At 43.2% G+C, this 18335-nt stretch overlaps 1 protein-coding gene across 6 annotated transcripts; it reads left to right on the top strand.

Moving 5' to 3' along the window:
- Positions 1 to 2970: 2970 nt before the first annotated feature.
- LOC147901142 (serine/arginine-rich splicing factor RSZ21-like) lies at positions 2971 to 12284 on the top strand. 6 transcript variants are annotated; one of them, XM_087375622.1, is made up of 6 exons: positions 2971 to 3030; positions 3127 to 3251; positions 3792 to 3880; positions 9804 to 10017; positions 10606 to 10773; positions 10883 to 11710. In XM_087375622.1, the coding sequence occupies exons 2-6, from the start codon at positions 3163 to 3165 to the stop codon at positions 10929 to 10931; spliced, it is 609 nt and encodes a 202-aa protein (XP_087231748.1). In that variant the 5' UTR covers positions 2971 to 3030; positions 3127 to 3162; the 3' UTR covers positions 10932 to 11710. The 6 variants fall into 6 exon arrangements, 4 of the variants coding, with proteins under 4 accessions (XP_087231748.1, XP_087231749.1, XP_087231747.1 ...); XR_015541129.1 differs by lacking the exon at positions 2971 to 3030 and adding an exon at positions 11971 to 12149 and having other exon boundaries at positions 3037 to 3251; positions 10883 to 11577; XR_015541128.1 differs by lacking the exon at positions 2971 to 3030 and adding an exon at positions 12006 to 12146 and having other exon boundaries at positions 3037 to 3251; positions 10883 to 11577.
- Positions 12285 to 18335: the final 6051 nt, after the last annotated feature.

Genomic DNA, 18335 nt, shown 5'->3' with positions numbered 1-18335 from the left:
CATAGCTGATGCATGTGGACTCGCTATTCCGTAGTGATGCATGTGTGCTCCTACATGGCTGGATATACAGCTACCGATTGTATGAGTGTGTAGCATTGTGTGCACCACTTACGCAATGATGGTATATGTAGCATGTGTGTAACATCCGTACGATTTTATTCATGTGTAGCATCAGGTGCACCATGAGATCATATGTGTCGCATGTGTACACCATTCATCTGTGATTTATTGATTTCGCGTTACTATAATACTGAAAGGTTGATTGATTGTGGTGATTAATTCCAAGGTTATCTTATGCTTGAAATATTTCATTACTATTGATTGTGTGAATCCAGGGGAAGAGTAATTGATCGGGCGATGGCATCTGGCAAGCATGATCTGCCATAATTTGGGCGCGTTGGCGCAACTCCAGTGATGCGGATGAATAAGGCTTATGCCTAATTTTTGATATTACAAAAGCTTATGTATATATTTGAATTTTGGAATATTAGTGGCTTGGCTAAGTGTATAAACTAAAGTTAGAAAAAGCTTTATTTTTAGAAAAAGCCTGCTATTCTAGAAGGTGGATGGGCTTTTGTAAAAGGGTGCATGGAGGAAAGCACAGGGGCTTTTTGTATGATTCTTGCTCGGAAGCTTTTTGGAACCGCATGGTGCAATAAAAAAGAAAAATCTCAAAAAAAGAAAGCAAGAAGAAGCCAACATAGTGAGAAGCCAGTAGCCATGACTCTGACCCTCACTCCACTGTCAAAGCATCCATAGTAGAGGTCTTGCAAATGAAAAAGTGATCCTTTGTGCACAAACAATAGGCAAGAAGAAGATTGGAGCAGAAAGGATTGAGAAGCAGTTCGGAGCACAAAACATTGTGAAGTTGCAAAGCAAAGGGAACCACACGACGCAATATAAAGCAACAAAAAGCCGACATCGCGGGAAGCCAATAGCCGTGATTCTCCACTGAAGCATCCATAGCACGGAAAGCTCATGGTCTTGCAAAGCCGACACCGTAAGAAGCCAGTAGTTGTGACTCCACCAACCCTAGCTCCACCAAAGTGTCCATAGCATGGGATGTTGAAGCTCTTGCAAGCGAAAAGGCGATTCTCTATGTGCAAACAACAAGCAGGAAGAATGTAAGACCAGAAAGGATTGAGAAGCAATCCTGAGCACAAAAGAATGCAAAGTTGAGGGAATCACACGTTGCAACCAAATTTTCGCAAAAAGGCAGTAGCCATCACATCGACCATAGCTCCACCGAAGCGAATGACAAAGGCGAAAACCAAGGCATACCTAGAACCGAAGGTACCGATTCGTGCAAGGGAGCCTTGTGAGATTGCCCTCAACACTTCCTGAGAGGTCACCCATTCCGAGACTGTTCTAACCCAAGCACGCTTAACAATTGTAATTATCCACTAGGTCAAGTAACTTTGTTGCTCTATACTCTGAAGTTTCTAGTGATAAGATATATTTCAAGGAAAAAGTGCAAGCAAGGGAGCAACCCAATGGACTTTGGAAGCGGGAAATTCTAAAGGCCATTTTGCGAGAGCAAGAGATGAACTACAAGTTCTATTGGACATGAGCTTTGCTTTGTACTTTGCAATGTGGACGCACTCATTGGAATCATATGAGTCCAAAAGGCCACAAAGATACTATACTCAACAAATAGCCACTTTCAAAGCTTGGGGACCGAATGGAGATAAGTCTTGTGATGTGTGTATTTCCTTTCATAGTGATTTCTTGCTTACATCGTGCACATATTTACTTGTGTCGAGAAAGCATATTCTATAAAAAATAGGTCATACTAAAGATCCATATATCATGATGTGGAAAACGATCACTATCAACTAGGGAGAAGTCCAACACCAACGACACTTACTGAGGAAGAGTGGTCCAAAATATGGTGGTAAAAGAGATGGACAGCTCTACTTGCTTGGATTAGTTCTAGAAGATGGGCCACACTCACTGACCCTAACAAGTCACATCATGTCCCGAATATCAACAGTGCTTGGTGATCTCACATTTATTGTCCACATTGCACAACAACAAATTTTGTCAAATTGCCATAGATTTATGAAATTTTTACATTAATATTTTAGGTCATTAATGTGTAAAGCCATAACTTAATGCTCTTCCTTATTTTCAAAGGTGAAAACCTTAACTCTTGAAAATTACCTCACATTCTATTGTATTTTTCAAATTTAACTCATGCAAAATGCACCGGACAGGGTTGCTTTTCTAAGCAACTGTGGTAGTGTATTGACTCAATGCTGGCTTAACATGAGACAAGTCAGAGGTGTAGTGGCAGCTCAGATAGTAGGGCGCCTGTCTATCAGAGTGGCTATCCTCATTTGAGTCTTGCCAAAATGGTATAGGTCCTGGGCAATGTGCGCATCGATGGGACCATGGGTGGGTTAAGTGAAAAAAAGAAGAAGAAAAATGCGACAAGCTATGGTCAAATATTTATTTATCATGTCTGTTCATGATGGCTAATTCATTGTCTTTTTCCAGCAATAGCCATACATGAGCATGGCTGTCAGCGCAATTAGCTACTCTCCACACGATCTATCTCTGTATGTAGAGCCCTCACAAGCCAAATTCCAATGGCTCTCTATACAAATGTCATATCCCAACTCACAACTTCACAGGAGGTTGAGTTCACGGTAGAAACTCCTCTATGCCAACCCCTAAGCACCAGTGGTGACTCTATTAATTGCATTGGTCGCTAATGCACCTAGGACTTAAGACTAGCTAGGCCTGTAAGGTAAGGAGAGAGGATGTGTTGAGTTGTTGGGGTTTGGTCTCTCTGATTCTTGCCTGCATTTTGTTCGTACCATTTCTCATTGATGCAGGAGCTCAGACTTGCACCGCAAACTCCGCTATCTCTCTTGCGTGAGCTGAACCGGGGGGGCGCATACCGCACCTGGGTGCGCGAATGCGGAAACAGGCCCTAAGGAGACCGCACTCTCTATTAATGCACTAGTCCACTCAGGGCTAGGACTGAAGACTAGATAGGCCACTTAAGCGCAGTATTAGGAGGAGGTAAGGACAGGAGTTGTTAGGGTTTGATTTTTGCCTGCATTTCTGTTTCTTACCCCTTTGCTTGCTTGGCTTTTTCCCGATTTTCGTTCTCGCTAGCTTCGCAGCACGAGTTCCCCGTATCTCTAGGTCACCATGTCACGCGTCTATGTCGGGAGCATCGACCCCCGAACCACAGAGCGAGAGCTCGAGGATGAATTCCGCGTTTTCGGCGTCCTTCGCAGGTTGGATTCTTTTTCCTTCCTCCCATTCTCTCCCTCTTTTTTTTTTTTGAGGTCATTTCCATCATTTGACGACCGTGGCCGACGCAGTGGAATGAGACCGTTCGTAGAATTTTAGAAGTCTTGGTCGTTTTGTGCCTCCTTGACTGTCCGAGTTCCATTCCTTGGACTTTCGAATTTACGTACGGAATCGCGCTGTTGAAATTTGCGGTATTAGTTTTGGTGATACTTCTGTACGAGACTCCCCGACCTCCAGATCTATATATTTGGTTATTATGCTGAATTTCCTGGTGTCTCAAGGAAAATGTCTCACATTTTACAGAAAGACGCCTTAACGTGGGGAAACAGCAATAGATGAAAAATAGAATTTTTACTAAAGTTTAAACCCCTGTTGTTGCATAAACGGGGGAAACAGCAATAGATGAATAACGGGGTCCTACGTTTAAACTTCCTTTGTTGCATAAAGGGGAGGTTGTTAGCTTCTCATCTAAGGCCCGTATATCTGTAGTCGTGAGCTGACTTTTTCCTGTTTATTGCCGATAGTGTTTGGGTAGCTCGCAAACCGCCAGGATATGCATTTATCGAGTTCGATGATAAGAGAGATGCAATGGACGCTATCAGAGCCTTAAATGGTATGCGATATGATGCCCCCCTTGGTGTCGTGCTTGAGTAGTCACAATTCTTTGCTCATAATTATTCATAGGCTATTGAAAAAATACAAATATGGACTGTGCCGCATTTCAATCTGTGCAATATATTCCCCTTGCAAGGCACCGTTTCATGTGTATACGTGACTGTGAATGTAAACATGAACACAGTTGGAGAATGTGCTTATACTATACGTGGTTGATATTGAATCATGCTAAAGTCTAAAAGGGTGGCTCAACCGATTTTAAGATCTCCATTAAGGGAACCTTGTTTATGATATAGATCTAATAGAAGATTGTTGTGAAGAAAATTCACAGTCGTACGAATAAGATTGATGGGCAACATATTGCGCTGGTCTTGCCAAGTTTGGTGCTAGAAATTTTATGCTAGTCTTGTGTTGAAATTTTGTGATTGGTAGCTCTAGATTAAGAAAAAAGATTAACCGACTTGCAATTTAAATCTATGGAAGATAAGCAAATCATGATGTTTTTAAATACTCCTATATTTTATTAAGGGCCTCTGTAACGCTCAAAGATAGTTAGTTCCAAAGATTACTCAAAGATTGTTGGTTCCAAATATTATGTCAAAGTTATAGATTATGTAATCTTATTCTGCCTTATCCAAGCATTGTTGCCTAGCACATCCCCCAAGATCCAATATGTGGATGTGGAGTTTGTGAGAGGAGAGAACACGCAAAGTTGGAGAATATTGAAAGAGATGAAATGAATTGCACACACTATGAAACACAAAGGAAATGCCATTTTTGTAGAAAACCCTAAACCCTACATGTCCATCCATCTCCTATAGATGGTGTGGCAAACTTTTGTCTGTAAAGAATGACTAGGCTAGTAGGCAGACCACCGGTTGTAAGCCCTTATTTAAAGGGATGAAGGTGAGTCTCTCCTTATATTTAGAGAATTAGAGTAGCGCCACGTGTCTGGCCAAGCACATAGGTGAAGTGCATGGACAGGAGCAGTCAGCAGCAGCAGCAGCAGTCAGTGCTGTTGGCAGTGTGCATATCAGCAGCAGGTCTGGCCTGGTGTGGAGGAGCAGCAGCAGGCCTCGGGCCTGGCGGCAGGAGCAGCAATTAGTGCAACTTGGCCGGCAGACTGACCTCGTTGGCCTGCAAACTGATCTGATAGCTAGATCAGCAGCAGGTTGGCTGACTAGCAGGGTTCTTTGCCTAAAAAAGGAGCCCCTCAGGCCCCTCTTGCAGCAGCTCCAGTCACAGTAGTTCCAGCATGTTCTGGATTCCTTTCAGCCTTGCTCAGCGGTGTAGGGTGGGTAAACCCTGAACTCTAGGTACGGTCCCAACCCTAACCGCATGAGCAGGAAGTGTTGCCGATAAGGCAAAGCGCTGCATGAGGCTTTCTCCTTTCCACCTGAAGAGCTCTGCCATAGCCACACGACGGATGGACAGCAACTCATATTTCGTTCCCAGCCGGCAGCTGGTTCTATGCTTTGCGTAGAACAATTAGCATCTTTGCTCATCCCAGTAGGAGGCACCCATCAAAGTGTGGCTTCCATCTTCCGCCCATATTGGGCCAGAAGTAAAGTAAATACTTTCTTTGTCCCAATCCAATTTTTGCTTTGTGGGTTGCTTTTACATTGTCTTTCAGTCTCTTTCTCTTTCAGTATTTCTCAGTTTGGCTTACGCTTTTGCACTTAGAGAAGACGCTTTTGCTTAGATGAGGAGATGACTTACGGTTAAAGATAGCCTTAGTAGTCGTAGGCACATTAAAATTGTATTAGAGCAAGATAGAACCTCTCTAAGCAAATCTCACGAGTGGGGAAATCCACAAGGTATTGTTCTTCTAAGGTTGTGTAGTAATGTAGTTGTGTGGACTAACCTTTAGACTATCCCCGCAGTCTCCCTTTTGGTCACCTCTTTCTTTAGTTCTTTTTCATTCTACAATGAACGATGTTCAATGTCACTTCGCGAGAGCTTTCCCCATTGTTTGGTTGTGCTCTGCTCTGGTAGGAACAAGCTTTGCCAGTACCAAGTCATTCAGGAGGATCTTGTACAATACACACATACAAGACTTGGTTAGCACCTAACGAGGAGCTTGTGAAGCTCAACTTCTACAGAGATCACTGCTCATAGATATAAGAAATGGTCTTCGATGGATCTTGCAAGCACTATCACCCCGTCAATTGTGTCCCTGGTCCGACAAATATGAAGGAAGATTCCCCAACCTAATCTGTGCATCAGCACTTTGACGGGTCTGTCGTATCAGGTCTCAATTGCGTCTTCTCCCTGGCGACTATGGATCATTGCTATCTGACTGGAATATCAATGATCAACCTTTGAGTGGAGACTGACTGAGTCATCTTTGTGTCATGAGCAATTGGTCTCTCTATCGCACTGCCTCTTGAATGAAGATCGCTAAACATGGTCCAAGTGAACCAAGAGGCCAGAGAAGGAGCCTAAGCCATTTGTGAAAATCAGTGGTGACGGACTCAGATCTCAAAAGTACATAGGACATCTTGCTCTTTTGACTCTATCTCTTGTAGATTGCATAGACTGCTACAACGATACCCTATTGCAGATCTATGTTTCTTCCTATGGGTTCAGATAGTTAGTATTTGTATTTGTATTTGTCTTGGGTGGAGATGCCCGCCTAGTACTTGCTCAACTCATTGTATTTGGTTTTTTCAGTCTTATAGATCCTTCGATCCCTTGTGGCTACACTTGCTAACTCATTGTATTTGGTTTTTTCAGTCTTGTAGTTCCTTCGATCTTTCTTTAACACAGTTTCTTTCTTTCTTTCTCAGTGACTACACATTGAGAGCGAATGGATGGCATGCATACCTAGAGATTGTCGCATCTATACTCTCTTTGATCTACTGGAGATTGAGTCAGAGGAAGACTTTACTTTTAGATGCCTTGTCTTCTATGAGATTTGAGGTCGTTACCATTGTCTTTTCAACGATGGATTTGGACTACGCTCTAGTCTCTTGTTGCATCTGGATGAGAATTTTGACGACTTTCATTTATGAGGCCATACGGCATAGAGACTAGTTGCTTAGGGCACAAAGGCGAGATCAAGGTGTCCAATCGACTTTGTCTCAAAGTGTGATCATTGAGTTTTTTCAGCTAGATGGTACGGGCCAACATGCACCAAGAGACGGCATAGTCGAGGCCCAAAGCAAGAGAGATGACAAACTCGTCCGTGCGTAAATGCACAGATTAGGCTTGGGGATTTTCTCTCCATGTTCACTAGAATAGAGGTAGGATCGACGGGTGTGATAGTGGCACTTGTGTGGTGCAGGGTCACAACTAGGAGACCACAATGGACCACACATTTATTGTCGTAGCCAATGCTTTATCATTGGTTTTGTGTCCCCACGGCCGTGTCCATCAAAGAGCTTGCCATGGACTTGACTTCGCTGTTGGCATCCATAGGGTCATGACAATGACGTCACACCGCAACTTCCTTGAACCTCATTGTATCTGGCTTTTTGTCTCATAGATGCTTCGGTCTGTTGAATACTTCTCTCTCTCTCTCTCTCTCTCTCTCTCACGAAAAAATAATACAAATGGATGCATTAGGTTCACCTAAAAATCCTCTTTCCATATAGCACATGTCCGATACTCTTGCCATTCATATGGTACCAAACGTACGGTTTCCCTATCCATGTGGTAGTGGAGAATTGGCACTAGGAATATCGGACGATCTAGAACAAATTTCAATTGTGCTAGGGAGGAAATGGGATGAGAATTTGGCATTGGCCATGTCAATTCAGAATTGGCTCCAGTAAGCTAGATTTCAACAAGCTACATGGAATAACGCTTTGTATATTTTCCCTTGCTAACTGCAACATTTCTTGCTGCTGTTGCAACCAATCAGCTGCAGCCCTAACCTTAACATTTTGCAGGTCAACTACCTAGGTTGATATCCGTACACTAACACAAGCAGCATCGTTGTAAGCAAACTCTACTAATGGAAGAAACTCTTTCCAATGAGAGTATCTCTTGGAAAGACACACCCTCAACATGTCTTTCTCGATTTACTTCTTCAGTCTGTCCATCACACATTCAATGATGTGTGGAACTCGTGAGTACCCAATTTGTTAAATATCACTTGCCAGAAAATGCCTACACAATTGTGGTGGAAAAGTTGTTCAAACTTTATGGATTTCTCTTACATAGAGTGAGTGATATGGATACAAAAATTCTTTTTGCTAGTTTGACGGTTTCATTGTGTAAATCTTCATTTAAGTCGAATGCTGAGATGGAGTGAACTAACTAGACTATGGAGGTTTCCAAATGACACTTGGAATGAAAATATATAATTAGAGTTTGTACTCTAATCTTGCAAGAAACTTTTGATTTTACTACACTTGATACTAAGATAGACTTGAAAGATTTGAAGTCATGAACAGGAAAGCTTGTTTCACAAGTTTTTAACTAAAGATATAAAAAAGATAGATGCAAAGTTTTAAGAGATGAAAAATCAGCCTTGCATTTTGATTTTTCTTGCATAAATCTATAAAGCAAGACACTAAGGTTGTAGCTGCTGAAGATGTCCTTTGTTGGTTAAACTTTGTTCTAGGTATTTTGTTTATAGCTCTAGGAGACTCTTTATTTCAACAAAGCATTGGTATTCGAATGGGCACTAATTGTGCTGTTTTCTTAGCAAAACTTCTACCTTTAACTTATGAATTTTAGTTTATGCAGCGATTGATCTCTTGTGAGACTTGTCCAATCATTCTTCATACCGTTGGAGCTCTTGCAAAAAATAAAAGGGCATTAAGTGCTTCACATAAGGGGATAGAGGAGTTGATCTAATTGGAAAATCTGACTAGCTATATTTTATCAGAATTGAAAATGAATTTCGATGGAAGGATATCGTACTTGTTGAGAATGTTTAATCGTAATGGAAGGAATAGTGGTTGATGCCACTCTAGGCTTAGAAAGAATGGACAGCATAAATAAATGATTTCCTACTTGTATACATGATCATGATGGTACATATCAACGAACCATGGTTGGCTTGTACCTAACACATGTGACATACGGCCCAATGAGGTTAGGTATTCACTACCGTCAAGACTAAGATGATAGAGACAATTGTCCAATAGGAGGCCTAGGTGTTCTTAAGCTTGATAAATGTAGCCCAAAGGCTCATTTTATGTAAGAGGCATGGCATCACTTTTGGCCAGTCATTGTGGAGCTTGTTTCCCTAGTGTAGCGTGGAGGTGGACAATAATGAGGACACCTTGGGTCTGTGTCAAGGTGGTGTTGTGCCTAGGAACCCTAGAGTGGTGACTCGTGGGAGTGAGTTTATGGTTGGGGGCTGAGCTTGACACCTATCGTCCTATGGCCATCTAATCTTTTTGTATTGTAGTGACCAAATGGTCTATTGGAGGTGGATGATTCTCAGCAAGCTTTGGGTGTGTGTCAAGGTAGCGTGGTGACTTGTTGGAGCGAGTTTATGGTTGGGGGGTGAGTTTGACACTATGCTTTTAATGGTCATCTAATCTTCACGTGTTACAATGACCAAATGCTCTATCGGAGGTGGGTGATGAGGCAAGATCTAGCAATGATTCTCAACGAGCTGTGCCTCTTTGAAATCCCAACAAGCACACTGTTATGGTTGAATTGGGGACATGGCTATCCTCACTTTTATCTCTAGCCCCTCTCCTCTCAATATGATTTGTGATGTTAAAGTAAGCACTCCTTTCATAAGGGCTCTTTTGCTTGCTATTACAGTCATCTTTAGTTTGAGTTTTTGAACAGACAGCTTCAGAAAGAGCGTATTGCTAACTCATTACTTTGTGTACCCGGTACTTTCTTGTGCGGTAGAGCTTGCTAGGTTTACGATTCTGGAGGTATGATTTTTCTTGTGTCGCTTGTTCCCTGATTTGAACTTGGATTCTGACTTTCATGCTTGGTTCTTCTAGGAAAGAATGGGTGGCGTGTTGAAATGTCACGCAGCTCTGGTGGTGGTGGTCCTCGTGGCAGAGGTGGGGATGACATGAAATGCTACGAGTGTGGTGAACCTGGACACTTTGCTCGAGAATGTCGTTTGCGGATTGGGCCAGGGGGACTTGGTTCTGGAAGACGTGTACGAAGCCGAAGTCCTCGTTATCGCCGCAGCCCCAGCTATGGGCGCAGGTAATTGTTTCCCGCATTTACCAGGTTCTCTTGATGAGTCCAGGAATGTATACTTTCGTACTGAACTTTTATAATTTCCTAATATATACAGGCTGAATATTGTTCCAAGTTAACCCAATGTTCTTGTATTTTAATTCTTGTTAATACTCGCCACATTTGTTTGCTCTTTGACTGTCTACTGGGGGATTCTCGGTTCTGGATAAAATTGATGGCAATTTTCTTATCAACAATGCGTACTCCATGTAAGTTGAACAATTTTGTTGTAATATCTGCTGCAGCTTTGCATGAATACAATAGCATGCCTTTCATTAGAGCGTTTGCTAGGAGTCAAATATATTCACTCCTGAGTCCTATAGCTTATCTTGTCTATTGCTTTTAGACATGAGTATGCACATGCTAAAGTTCACACAGGCATGAGATAAGCTACATGAGGATCTAAGGAAGAGTTATTGTGTAACCTGAGTTTTTGATGTAGCATACTGCTTATATTGTTTGCACATGAAGCCAGATTTTGGGCAGGTGATGTTTATAGACATGCTTGGAGTTGTTTCTAATAAGATTTGTCAATTTGATGTATTGGATCCTCAGGGGGTATAGTCCTCGCAGAAGTTTGTCCCCACGGCGTCGTAGCTTGACTCCTTCACCTCGCAAAGGGAGAAGCCTCAGTCGTTCACCAGTTTCGCCCCGCAAGGGGCGAAGTCTTAGCCGATCACCACCCCCTCGACGTGATCGCCGTGTTTCACCCTATGCCAATGGGTATGCTTACTGTGGATGTATTCACTTCTTCTTACTTGCAGTTGAGACTCGATAGCTTTGTAGTTAAAGCCATTTCAGATGGATTGATGAATGTGAATTTAATCTGCAGAAGCCCCCCTGTTAGAGATCGCCGTCGCAGCCGCAGTGCAAGCCCTTGAAAACTGATGCCATCAGGGTTGTTTGCTGGCAATCATTGTCAGCTTAGTTGACAAGGTTCTGTCAGATCAAAAGGCACATGGAGATTGAACTAATGTTCCCATGCCAGCCCCTATTGGCCATATGGCATCATTAACTAATTTGATGCAGGCTGCTATGATACTGTTTGAGTAGCGGTTGAGTGCCTTTGCGTGAGCTCTTCAAGCTTTAGGTTGTGGACGAAGATTTGGACTCTTTGCAGCCAAGTAATGCTGGCTACTGCAGTAGGAGGCCTCTTGAGCTTCGGATGCCTAGCATTGGTTAAGTTTCTTTCCTATTTGCTTAATGCTCCTTTTTTGTAACTTCTAAGTGGACAGACAGTTTTTATGAACCATGTTCTGTGATTTACATTCACGTTAAAAGTGATGGATTTGCAAACAATTGTTATCAATAGAGATCTCACATAGGCCTGACCTTTGTTGCTGTGTTCCGAGGTGTGATCCTGCTTAATGCGGCATGGATTGGATGTCCACCGCACCTCCTCCCCGCCTGGATAGCCTGCATCTTCGCTTTGTCGTCTCCTGGATTACTGTGCTTCTTCACTAATGGTTTTCTCATATGCATCAATGGTTGCTCGCCTCAAGCTTTCTGCTTCAGATTGACGTGGAGGTTTGTTGAGAAATAATACTGAAATTTAAGCACATTCACGTGGTGTGGTTTGTGGGTGGTGCACTCGTACAGATTTAAGGATAATAAGTTCATATTAACTGCTTTATTGAAATTGTTGCCTTTTATTATTCTTTTGGGTTTGTAGCAAAGCTTGTTCACTTTGGAGTCTTAGTCTAGAATCTTCTTAAAGCAAATAAGCAGAATGGGTGGTCCTCATCTGTAGAGGAGCTCTCCCTCCAGTTATTGAGATGCATTTGATCTGCTTGGGTTAGTTTTGGTATAGCTCTTTACAAGTGAGTATGGATGAGTCCACAAATGTGCCTTGAAAATGATGTCGTAAAAATTGTTCAACGTTAAGATTTGTTGAAAGCTAATGTATGTTTCCCATGTTAGGATGGAGCTGACTTTTTTTAAAGTATTCTCCTCAGTTGTGGTACAGCTATCTGGACTCAATGGCTTGGGGATACACCTAAATCTGAAGGGCTACCTGCTGGATCTCCTGCCTCCGCTTGGAATTGGATCGTATTTCACGAGTATTTTGATTTCTTGGGGTCGGTTGAAGCTGAGAGGGCAGCTTGTACTGAGTACTGAAATCATGAGCTGCTTTGTTTACGGACTAGGTTATTTTGCTTCTTGTGTGCACTGAGAATCTGTGATGTGTTTGCGAGTCTCTTTCACCCTTTCTAAAATGTACTTTTTGCTTAACTACCCCCTTTGTATCTTTTTGTCATTTTAAGTGTTAAAATTTCAAGAGAGTGAATATATGTTCATCCTTATGCATAAACATGTGTGCATTTAAATGTGTCTATTTCGAAATATGCTTGTGTGCAAGTAGCATGTGTGGTTTTGCGTGGGTGTAGTTGGGAGTTTGGGCTCTACAATGATTGTACGGTGATTTTTTCAACTTGTCTAGTATGAGTCGTGAGTTTGATGGTATCGATGTAAGGGGATTTTGTTAAAAACAAAGACACAGGTAAGGGATTTTCTTGTGCTAATTTTTTATTGTCATGTAGTTGACTCTGTTGTGGAGGTAGGAAGATACAATCCTCTTAGAGGATTGTATCTATGTTTATATGGCATGTCTTGATTTTATTCGGTGCAATATATACGACGAGAGGAATGCTTTTGGTTGGAGGAGTTTAGGATAATTTGCAAGGTTTGGGTAAGTTGCATTTTCTTTCAAGAGGACCTCATGCTACTCTCAATTAGCATGCTTCCTATCCATGCTCTCTTATGTATTTGATTGGATGCCATGCAGGTAGGGTTGTGAAAATATAAGAATGCTAGGGCATGCATGTGAAAATAATGGATTTAAAGATAACCGAATGTTAAGGGTATGCTTGTGAGAAACTAGCTTCAACTTGTCCTTAGATTTCATGAGTTCATGCATATTGAGCTTTGCAATTATTCAATGTCCATGTAGTTAGTATACATTCTTTTTAGAGTATATTTTTGGTACATGGATGATGTTTGTACAACCTCAATATTCTTCATGCTAACTTGATCAAGGACCTTGATTGGGAAATGGCGGTAAACGAGATGGAGGAACTATGGACACATTAGTTGCAGTAGTTGCGCCTTGCAAAATATAGGTGCTAATTGGATCGTAAGCCTTAGTGGCAGTGTTGGAGGCCAAGGATATATGGCATTGATCCGCATAAGAACCTTGACTGGGTGTAGACACCATTCTTCCTTCCATTGCTCTACTAGTTGTATCACATGATGGCCAAGTATGGAAGCTTGTATTTAGATATTTTGTGTTGCGCATGTGGCTCGGTCCACTTGATGTTCGAGATTTTGCAGACTTTAAGTAAATCATGTGACAAGTAGTGGCTTCATTGATGGCCATTGTGAGGAGCTACTTGATGAGTAGAAGTAGTTTAATGTAATAAATAAGCGAGGTTAGTGTTGTTGGCCAAGGATGTCCACACACTTTGATCACTATGGCTTGTTGCTCTGCCTTGTAAGTTACCCATTGTTGTCTTGCCTTCTCTTTGACCATTAGCTTGAAATTGTGGTTGGCATGGTGGTAAAGAGAGATCAGTTGGGGGATAATCCATGGGAATCACTTGGGTTGGTGGTGGTTACAAATTTGGATGGAAAGCTGTAGCTTCTTCATAGGCTTTTGTCAATGCCAGGTTTGGGATTGTGTTTGTTGTGGCAAGAAGGATTGACAGCAAAACGTCACTGCTAGAAGGGAGCGAGCTAGCAAAAGGAAGGCTAGGTTGAGGAGAACTAGTCAACAAACACACTATTGGAGAATTTGGAGGGCAAAGCCATAGCTAAAGAGGGGAGAGGTTCAGATTCTAACATTAGTGGCATGTGGGTAATGGACTTGTCATTAGTGTTGGGTGGGTTGGAGGCTTGCTTGTTTGGTTCTTGGTTCTTTTCAAGCAATTGTCTTGGAGCCGATCATCTTGGTAGATGATGTTGGTATGTGAAACTTGCAGGCGAGCTGCAAAATAGATTGGGGGTACGCAATTTGCTCTAGGGTACGCAGCTGTTCTTGGAGGGTAGCGTTCTCGGCTTACATCTTGTTGAGCTCTTCGTCGGGGATAGGGGCTTATGTTCTAATGGAGGTCGAGTCAAATTCTTAGAGTATGTCTTTGGGTCTCTTGTAGGACACAGACTACCCAAGACCATTTGGTGGACTAATGGACATGGCCTCCTGTTTGACCTGGGTGGTCATAGAGTGGACATGGTCACCTGGTCGACTTGGCCAAGGCCATGGACATGCTCACATGGTGAACTTGGTGGCTTGGTACCCAAGCACATGGCATGTCAATGAGATACTCTCACAAGGATGTTATCTCACTCGATCTACGTCATTGTCAGTTCTTATGCCATGAAGCCCCTTGTCAGAGATACGGGTAGTCCACAGGGCGGTGCACATGGAGTAGTTGTATGTCTTCATCTCATGTCATGAAGCTTCTTGTTAAAGATAGGTGGTGCACATGGAGTAGTTACGATGCTCCAACTAGAGAGAAGTTGGCAACCTCATAAGACTTAAAGAGACGGAGTGGCGCATGGCTAAGGTGCAGGGGATGGCCAATAGGAGAAAGGATGCGAGATTTCTAGCTAGGGCAGGTGAGATTGAAGAGGGGAGATCAGGAGGAGATGGAGGAGCCATTCATACATTCTTCCATTGTACGAGGTTTTGAGAGGAGCGAGAGTGATCTTGGAGCTATGAGCTCTCATGTTGTATGGTTGTGTTGCCATATCTCCATGGTGGATTGGCATACTTGGTTTCATTTCACTCTATGATGTGCTCTCGTTCACAGTCTTCTCTATGTTTATTGACTTTCATTGTCTGTTCTAAGAGTTGTTCTGTTGTGCACAATCCTTGCACTCTAAAGTATCGCGTCACAGGTCCGTTATGTCATAGGTCCATGTGCCACCCACTCTTCGCCTCTCACATTAGTGGCTCTTGGCCTTCGATAAACCTTTGGAAGTGATCGGACCACCCCTCACATAGTTTATGGCGATCACGGTGGGACACTCTTGGTGTTGAGTAGCAAAGATGTGGTAGGGTTTTTCAAGGTCTTACGAGAGATTTTATGATGAGTAGTTTTCACACCCTTGAGGAAGTGGGCGAGAGAATGAGAAGGTATGTGGAAGAGTGGAGAGAATGCTCCCTGTAGATCAAACACGGTATAAGAAGCATTATGTGCGATGGAAGTTTGCGAATTCCTCCAGTTGAGCACAAATTGAACCCGTCGGTGCAATAGCCAAGATGAGCAACTTGATCGAACCTCTCATTGGCTTGGATTGGCAAGATTCGTGGTGGTCAGATTGAGGCTTTGAAGGGAAGAAGAACCGCAAAGCGGTGAACAAGTGAAGGAAGAAGGCACTAAGGACGAGGCTTCCTCCGAAGCTCGTATAGTTCAAGACAGTATCTTCTCCCCTCTCGCAACTATGTCTTCATCAATAGCTTCATCTATGGGGTTGCCCACGGTGTCAGCATCCAACTCGACACAACACACTGGTCAAGGTGCTATGCTGTCTCTTATGCAGAACCTCGGTTTTTGCCCAAATGTGGCCTCTACATCCACGGCACCTCTTGGTTCTCTTTTGCTTCGGTCATGTCCCTAGCTTCCATGAATGTTTCAGCACCTCCTTCTACTTCATTGTCCTTTCCACTATCCCTGTCGTTCCTTGCTTATCTATCATTCATAGCTTCCACTCTGTCACACTCTCCCTCCACTTCTCATGGACTCCCCCACCTTCTATGTTCTCACCCTCCACATTTGTGTCGATGATGCCTTTAGCACTCTCCTAGTTTGGTAGCATAAGTACCTTCAACACCAAGGTTGCATAAGTAGTAACTCCTCCACTGTGGTCTTCATCAGGGCTCCTTGTCTTACCCATGACCTTGCAACCATATGGCATTCTAGCGTCGGTCGAGCCTAACTATTGCTCAATTCGACGGTGGTAACTACTTCAGGTCCCGGTTTGGGTAAAGGTGTTGCCTCAGCCATTGCAGTTCTGAGTTCCATCGAGGAAGGGAGACTTCTTAAACTATTTAACAAAGTCCATGTGAAAACCCAAAAGTTCAAGGGCCACCTCCATGAAGACGCTAAAGCTCATGTCAAAAAATCTCACAGCATTTAAGGCCAAAGGGGTGGAGAATGAGCAAACTTTTCTTCATATCTTTCTGTCATTTTTGGAGGGTGCAACAAACGTGTGGTACAATAAATTTCCCCTTGATCAAATCCAAATTTGGGCAGATCTAAGGGAGGAATTTATGTGGACCTTCAAGTTGGAAAAGTTCAAGCATATGATTGTTCAAGAGGTTTCCACAGACACTATGAAGCCAGGGGAGAGCAGTTCGTAATGATACACAAATGAGGGTCTTGGTAGCAAAGATGTCCGTGCCACCTAATGATGTTGTCATGAAAGGGTGGTTCTTGAAGGCCTTACCCCTTGCCATTGCTATTAGACTTGTGGACAAACTTCCTAAGCATGCCTCCTTGCAAGAGTTTTTGAGGTAGGTGCTAGTTGAGTTTTGTACCATCACAACTTCCAACTACCAACCACTCAAGAGAGGAGGGCTCATAAGAATGGGAGCATCTCAAGAATGAGTTGGAGCAAACTAAAGGACTTAAAGAGAGAACAAGGGGGAGGCCCTCAACCTATGAGACTCAGGTTAGAAGTGGACTCTGGTGCACCGACCCCAAAGGTGCAAGTCATGGTCATTGGGAATGCCCTTCTAAATGTAAGGTATCCACTTCTCTTATTTTGTACCTTTTGTATGTGTTTTGGCTATCGCTACCTCAAGGGGTTGCAAAAGCCTCTAGTTGTTGCAGTCCAACGAGCCACACATACCACTTTGAGCTCGGTGCCGGTGGTACCTCCTGCCCTAGGCATATGAGCCACTTACTACTCCTACTATACCACCTCCACTATTGCCTAATCCCCCTTTGCTTCAAGCTCATGTACCTAATCAGGTTGGGGCCTCATACTTCTATCCTCAGCTTTACTATGCACTGTACCAACCACCTAGTCCAGGAGGTGGATATGGACCCTACTATCAACGCGGTGCATGTGGTTTTTGAGGAGGTTGGGGAGGAGTAGGTAGAGCGACGAACCTTTGAAGACCCGTCATGTGTTATAGATGTGGAGAGTACAACAACTACCAGGATGACTGTACGTAATCATTTAAAGGACCCTCTTTCACATAGTGCAACACAAACGATCACCACAGCAAAGACCGCCCCAATGGTAGAGTGGAACTAGCATCTCAAATGAATATGGTTGATGTAGTAGTGGCGACTCAGTATCAGCACCATAGGCCTCGTCAACGACCAGCACGTCACTAGAAGTGCATCCCCTCCCTTTAGGGTGGACATTGGGCCCAGGAATACATCACCCTTCTCCTGTCCTTTTAGTGGATTAGAAAGAACTCCGAAAGCCTCATGTCCATCAAGGCGTGTCACTAGCTCTAAGAGTGGCCCGCCTTTATACAACCAATCTATGCTTGATAACCCTAGGACAAAATAGGGACAAGGAGGAGCAAGCTGGGGTTTCTAGTCTTCTCCCACGAAGCGCACTTAACACAACTAAGAAAATGCCACTGACATGGTACGGCACAAGACAAAGGGAAGCAAGTGATGGAGGAACCATTGCATGACTCAATAGTTGGACATTCACATTTACACCCTCGACCTGAGTGAGATTTGACCCTTGGATAAGTTCACAAAGGTTACTACCTTGATTGAAGATTTGATGGAATTTAGGCCCAACATCAACTTGCGACAACTTTCTTTTTTGTCTCCACACGAATCAAGCAGCACCACACCATTACATTCTTGAACCACATGCTAGGGAGTCGACAAAAGGGACTTGTTCAAGGTGGGCCCACACCAGAGAAAGGACTGGTTCACAATGGACTAACACCAAATCACTGCTTAGCGTACGTTGCCATCATGTGTGAACAAAGTCCTAGGCTCACTCTGGACCTAGGCTCACTCTGGATATTAATGGGGTAGAATTGAAGGATGTCTTCCTTGATGGTGGTGAAGTTGTGAACATCAATGCCGAAAGGTACACTATAACAAATTGGTTTGAAATTTACAAGTGACGTCCATTTTCAAGTCTGGATGGTTGATCAACATAGAGTGAAGACTATGGGAGCAATCAAAGGTGGTGTGACATTCCTGTCCAACTTTGTCATCTTGGATATGATCGAGGATGAACAAACGTATCTTCTACTTCTTGGTAGACCATGGTTGCGCTTAGCAAAGGCCATTCAAGATTGG

The sequence above is a fragment of the Dipteris shenzhenensis genome, chromosome 6, assembly GCF_047967505.1.
Source record: "Dipteris shenzhenensis isolate YYH24624 ecotype China chromosome 6, Dip_SZ_1.0, whole genome shotgun sequence".
Taxonomy (NCBI): Eukaryota; Viridiplantae; Streptophyta; class Polypodiopsida; order Gleicheniales; family Dipteridaceae; genus Dipteris; species Dipteris shenzhenensis.
This window is presented reverse-complemented; position numbering and strand designations above follow the sequence as displayed.

What these genes read in the sequence shown, in the direction of transcription:
- LOC147901142 (XM_087375622.1), top strand. Translation starts at nt 3,163, where the DNA reads ATGTCACGCGTCTATGTCGGGAGCATCGACCCCCGAACCACAGAGCGA. An exon ending in GTTTTCGGCGTCCTTCGCAG is followed by an intron (nt 3,252 to 3,791) that starts GTTGGATTCTTT and finishes TATTGCCGATAG; the next exon opens with TGTTTGGGTAGCTCGCAAAC. An exon ending in GTTTCACCCTATGCCAATGG is followed by an intron (nt 10,774 to 10,882) that starts GTATGCTTACTG and finishes TTTAATCTGCAG; the next exon opens with AAGCCCCCCTGTTAGAGATC.